At 55.0% G+C, this 5,594-nt stretch overlaps 1 protein-coding gene across 1 annotated transcript; it reads right to left on the bottom strand.

The window, feature by feature from the left end:
- Positions 1–525: 525 nt before the first annotated feature.
- On the bottom strand, positions 526–5,103 carry rai2 (retinoic acid induced 2; the record flags this gene model as incomplete). The annotated part of the gene is made up of 5 exons (XM_080769641.1): positions 526–1,462; positions 1,916–2,337; positions 3,506–3,688; positions 4,389–4,657; positions 4,788–5,103. The coding sequence occupies 5 exons, from the start codon at positions 5,101–5,103 to the stop codon at positions 526–528; spliced, it is 2,127 nt and encodes a 708-aa protein (XP_080625767.1).
- Positions 5,104–5,594: the final 491 nt, after the last annotated feature.

The following is a 5,594-nucleotide window of genomic DNA, read 5'->3' as shown; positions in this document are numbered from 1 at the left end:
CTCCAGTGGACTTTCCAGCTGCCATACTTAAACAAAGTGTCTTTAAAAGAGCACGCCACGCTGAAGTTAGTGCATTACAAAACCAGGGGAAAAATATATACGGATTCATAGAAATGCGAGCGGTCACCGTTCTGTGAGCATTAAACACGTCACGCTATCGGACGTCTTGACGTACACCCCGCGGTCTATACGACGTAAGGAACGACGTACACCCCGCCGTTTATACGACGTAAGGAACGACGTACACCCCGCGGTCTATACGACGTAAGGAACGACGTACACCCCGCGGTCTATACGACGTAAGGAATGACGTACACCCCGCGGTTTATACGACGTAAGGAACGACGTACACCCCGCCGTTTATACCACGTAAGGAACGTGTACTCTTAAATCTCGGTCGTTTTTCCAAAGCGTAAAAAGATGCACATGAGTTGAGTTGAGCTCCAGAATGTCCAGAATGTGCTTCCTGTCCCGGTCGGTGTGTTTGGCGTCCATGTTCTGAAGACGAAGGAGAAGGAGCTGCTCTCACTTCCTGGGCAGAAAGGCGGCGGCCAGCCGCTGCTTCTTAATGGGCAGGAAGTGGATCTCCTGCGAGGAGCCGCCGACCTTCTTCACTTTGATAGCTCTGTGTTTAGGGGCCTTCCGTCCCAGCGGGTCCCCCTGCTCCCCCCCCGCTGGGGGCCCGCTGGACGACGGCGGCAGGGCGCCGTACAGCTGCTGCTGCGCGGCGGGGCCCGAGGCCGCGGCCCCCGGCCCCGCCCCCGCCCCCGTCGTCCCGCCAACCCCGTCCCGCTTGATGGAGAAGTTCTTGGTGGACACGCCCGACAGCCCTTTGATCTTCCCGCCGCAGAGGAAGGCGGCGGGGACGGCGTCCTTCACCGACACGATGACCTTATTGGCCGTCTGCGAGGCGGCGGAGGCGGAGCTCGCCGTCTCCAGGGGGTTTCCCCCCCCAGGAGGTCCCAGGAGGGAACCCGCCGCCGCCGCGGGTGCCACGCCCTCGCCGCGGCTCAGGGCGCCTGAGGAGGCGTTGCCGCCGCTAGCGTCCGCCTGCAGCCACTTGTGCTGCCGGGCGAACTCCAGCGAGGCCAGGCCGCTCATCAGCAGCTTGGAGTCCAGCGTCAGGACGCTTTCCATCGACCGCGGGACGCCCAGAGATGGCGCCGGGGGGCCAACGCCACCGCCGCCCCCGCCGGGGGAGAGTTCCCCTCGACCCCCTAGCGAGCTCGCGGCCGCCGCTGCTGCCCCCGCCGGTGGCTGCTGCGTGTACTTCTTCTTGGCGCTGCCGGCCACCGATAGGTCGAGCACGTTGTCCTGCTGAGGGGGAGGGGGGGGGAACTCCAGTTTGGGTTGGACGGCCGCGGGACACGGTCTGACGGACAGGTCCAACGCCTCGCCGTCTGACGACGGGGGAGGGGGAGGGGCCGCGTGCGGAGGCTGCTGGGGTGGGGCCACGCCGAACCTGCCGGGGGGTAGAGACAGAACCGTGGTTATTATAGTAACCTGGACAGAACCAGGGTTATTACAGTAACCTGGACAGAACCAGGGTTATTATAGTAACCTGGACAGAACCAGGGTTATTACAGTAACCTGGAGAGAACCAGGGTTATTATAGTAACCTGGACAGAACCAGGGTTATTATAGTAACCTGGACAGAACCAGGGTTATTATAGTAACCTGGACAGAACCAGGGTTATTATAGTAACCTGGACAGAACCAGGGTTATTATAGTAACCTGGAGAGAACCAGGGTTATTATAGTAACCTGGAGAGAACCAGGGTTATTATAGTAACCTGGACAGAACCAGGGTTATTATAGTAACCTGGACAGAACCAGGGTTATTATAGTAACCTGGACAGAACCAGGGTTATTATAGTAGAATAAATAAATACTAGAGAGAAAAGCCTGTCCTGACCTGGCAGAGCAGTTGTGCGAGGCGGAGGAGGAGGAGGTAGCGGTAGCGTCTCGGCTGCAGGTGGCGGTCTGGGTGCTCCGGCTCACGGTGCAGACGGATCGGGGCACGTTGCCCTTGGAGTCCTCTCCGTGGTGGTGGTGCCCCCCCACCACCCCCACAGGCACGGGGATGGGCAGGGGGATGGGCAGGGGCACCGGCAGGGGGATCACCACCGGGTAGGGCACCAGCAGGGTGGCGGGGGGCACCAGCGGAGCCAGAGGGGAGGCGAGGTAGGGGTGCGAGAGAGGAGGAGGAGGAGGAGGGGGCGGAGGGGGAGGGGAGGTGAAGAAGGCGGAGGCGGCGAACGGGTCCGTGGCGCCGGGGGAGGAGCCTAGTGGAGACTGACAGGCGGAGGAGGCGGCGGCCTGGGAGGCGAAGAGGTCCTGGAAGTACAGTATAGAGGGATGTTATTGGTGCGCCAGCAGAGCGTATAGAGTGCTGTAATTGGCTGCGTATGTCGGTGGTGTCCGTCGGCCAATCAGGGATTGGTTGATGACGTAACTAAGGTACGTTTGATGATCGTGTGTGTGTGTGTGTGTGTGTGTGTGTGTGTGTGTCGGGGTATGGTGGTCCCTTATTGGCTGTTGATGGTGACCTAACTAGGGTACGTTTCAAGGCTGGTATATATAAGGTCAAAAAAGGGTTTAGAACAGCAGTTGTAATAGACATTAGTCAGTAGCAGTACTTGCGTGCTCTGCTTGCGCACAAGTAGGCCATGTATGACCTATAGTTGTAAAGGTACACGGAACAGAACAAGGTATGGTGGTGATTTCCTAGGAGAATTGTGTCCCCTCGGACTGTGTGGCCCCTGGTCTTTCCCTAGTGGTTCTGATGGAGGGTATAGCTACTGGGACGTACGTCGGGGACTTGATCACTCCCGGCTGGGTCACCTGAGTGAGGGGTATGATGTTGGGAGACCCGAAACCCCGATGACCTCGGGATACATCACTGAGGATACGTCCCAGGTGATGACCTCAGGATACATCGCTGAGGATACGTCCCAGGTGATGACCATCACTGATGATACGTCCCAGGTGATGACCTCAGGATACATCACTGAGGATACGTCCCAGGTGATGACCTCAGGATACATCACTGAGGATACGTCCCAGGTGATGACCTCAGGATACATCACTGAGGATACGTCCCAGGTGATGACCTCGGGATACATCACTGAGGATACGTCCCAGGTGATGACCTTGGGATACATCACTGAGGATACGTCCCAGGTGATGACCTTGGGATACATCACTGAGGATACGTCCCAGGTGATGACCTCAGGATACATCGCTGAGGATACGTCCCAGGTGATGACCTCAGGATACATCGCTGAGGATACGTCCCAGGTGATGACCTTGGGATACATCACTGAGGATACGTCCCAGGTGATGACCTCAGGATACATCGCTGAGGATACGTCCCAGGTGATGACCTCAGGATACATCGCTGAGGATACGTCCCAGGCGCATCCATGTACAGTATGTATGTATTTTGTTATAGGACGACAAATATACCTCCGGGGATAAGAATTATTATTATTATTATTCGTACCTGCAAGATGGCGGCGAATGCCGGGTTCTGCAGCAGGGAGAGCAGGTTGGAGTCTGGGGAGGATGAACCTCCAGAACACTTCTGGTCCAGAGGAGGAGGAGGAGGGGGGAGGCCGAAGGTCAGCGAGGCGTTCTGGCACAGCACGTTGTTCTGGAGAGGCAGAGCGGGACAGCCTGACGCCATCTGGAGGGAGTGGGTTGAGATGTTAGTGGACGATGGAAATCATTCTGGGGTAAGGTCTCCTAAAGCACGCCCTCTCGTGTAATATCGCTTAATGATTTGTGTGACAATTACTCGTCAAGGGATTGTGACATATTTTTTTTCTGAGCTCAATTGCACCCCCAAAAAAACCTGAACTTTTAACATTCAATAGATTTTTTGTTGGTCTGAGGTTTTTTCTGGTTGAAACAAGTGCTCTTGATTCTCCTGCTGTTTGTGATGTCACAGCCTGGCAAAATCCCATATGGGATTTGCCAGCCGATGTCACTGTTGTGCCCGGTTTGCCTGTTTTCTTTGCAGCTCAAAAGGCTTCCAAACCCCAGAGAAAACTCCAGACCACAGAAACATCCACTGAAAGTTCAAAGTTCAGTTTTCATTGGATGTAAATGAGGTCAGAAAAACCAAAGAAAAAAATAATACTAAAAATAAAATAAAATAATGTGATGAAACCTTTAAGGTTAAAATAATGTGATGAAACCTTTAAGGTTTAAATAATGTGATGAAACCTTTAAGGTTAAAATAATGTGATGAAACCTTTAAGGTTTAAATAATGTGATGAAACCTTTAAGGTTTAAATAATGTGATGAAACCTTTAAGGTTTAAATAATGTGATGAAACCTTTAAGGTTTAAATAATGTGATGAAACCTTTAAGGCCTTTAATACCTGGGAGCTGAGGTGCTGCAGCAGCTGCGGGTCCAGGACCAGCGGCAGCGACAGCGCCCCCTGGCTGGTCATGAAGTACGGCGTGGCGCCCATCTGGCCGTGCAGCGCCCCCATCTGGCCGTGCAGCGAAGGCACGGCGCCACCGTCCCCTCCTCCTCCCCCGGACATCTGCAGGTGGATGGGCAGGACCATGGGGCTGTCCCCCAGACAGATGGGCTGGAGCAGGGTGGTGGCCACCTTCACAGACACCCCTCCTCCTCCTCCTACACCTGGGGGGACATTATAGACATTCAGTTTGTTTGTTTTTATATGGCAAAAAAATTACGTTTCACTTCATTATTTACAGGAATTATTTTTGATATGATTTTGTACCTCCAGGGGCCTCGGTGTATTTCGTACCTCCAGGGCCCTCGGTGGCGTGCGGCTGCGCTGCGCGCGTCTCCACCAGGGGGGGCAGTCGGCCCCCTTTATTGAGCCCCGCTCCGCTGCAGCCGTCCCAGCAGGGGTCCGCGTGATGATGCGGGGGGTTCACGCCACCGCTCTCCACTTTGCCAGCAGGGGGCACTGCCGCTGCCGCCGCTGCTGCTGCTGCTGCTTCCCTGGCGCTGCAGGCTTCCGGCTGTGAGGGGTTGTTTGTGCTGGTCACCATGGTGATGTGGTGGTGGTGGTGGGGGTGGTGGTGGTGGTGGCGGGACCCGGGGTCATCTCCCTCCATCGTCCACCTCCTCCCAGAGAGAGACGCTCGACTCCGCCGTGACCTCCGAGAGACGCTGGGGTTTAACGGGAAGGAGGCGGGGCTAGTAGCAGCGGGCGTCGTCCATTATGTTGTCAAGGTATGCAGGCCTGAAACAACACAACACGACACAACCATAGAGTATATATGAATAGAGAAGACACCCGAGTTCTCCTCCCATCCACTTGCATTAAGTTGTAGTTCTCCTCCCATCCACTTGCATTAAGTTGTAGTTCTCCTCCCATCCACTTGCATTAAGTTGTAGTTCTCCTCCCATCCACTTGCATTAAGTTGTAGTTCTCCTCCCATCCACTTGCATTAAGTTGTAGTTCTCCTCCCATCCACTTGCATTAAGTTGTAGTTCTCCTCCCATCCACTTGCATTAAGTTGTAGTTCTCCTCCCATCCACTTGCATTAAGTTGTAGTTCTCCTTCCATCCACTTGCATTAAGTTGCTCAAAAGCGCATGAGGCG

The sequence above is a fragment of the Protomyctophum bolini genome, assembly GCF_963924005.1.
Source record: "Protomyctophum bolini genome assembly, chromosome: 8".
Taxonomy (NCBI): Eukaryota; Metazoa; Chordata; class Actinopteri; order Myctophiformes; family Myctophidae; genus Protomyctophum; species Protomyctophum bolini.
Note: the sequence above shows the minus strand (reverse complement) of the source record. Positions and strands in the feature narration are given on the sequence as shown.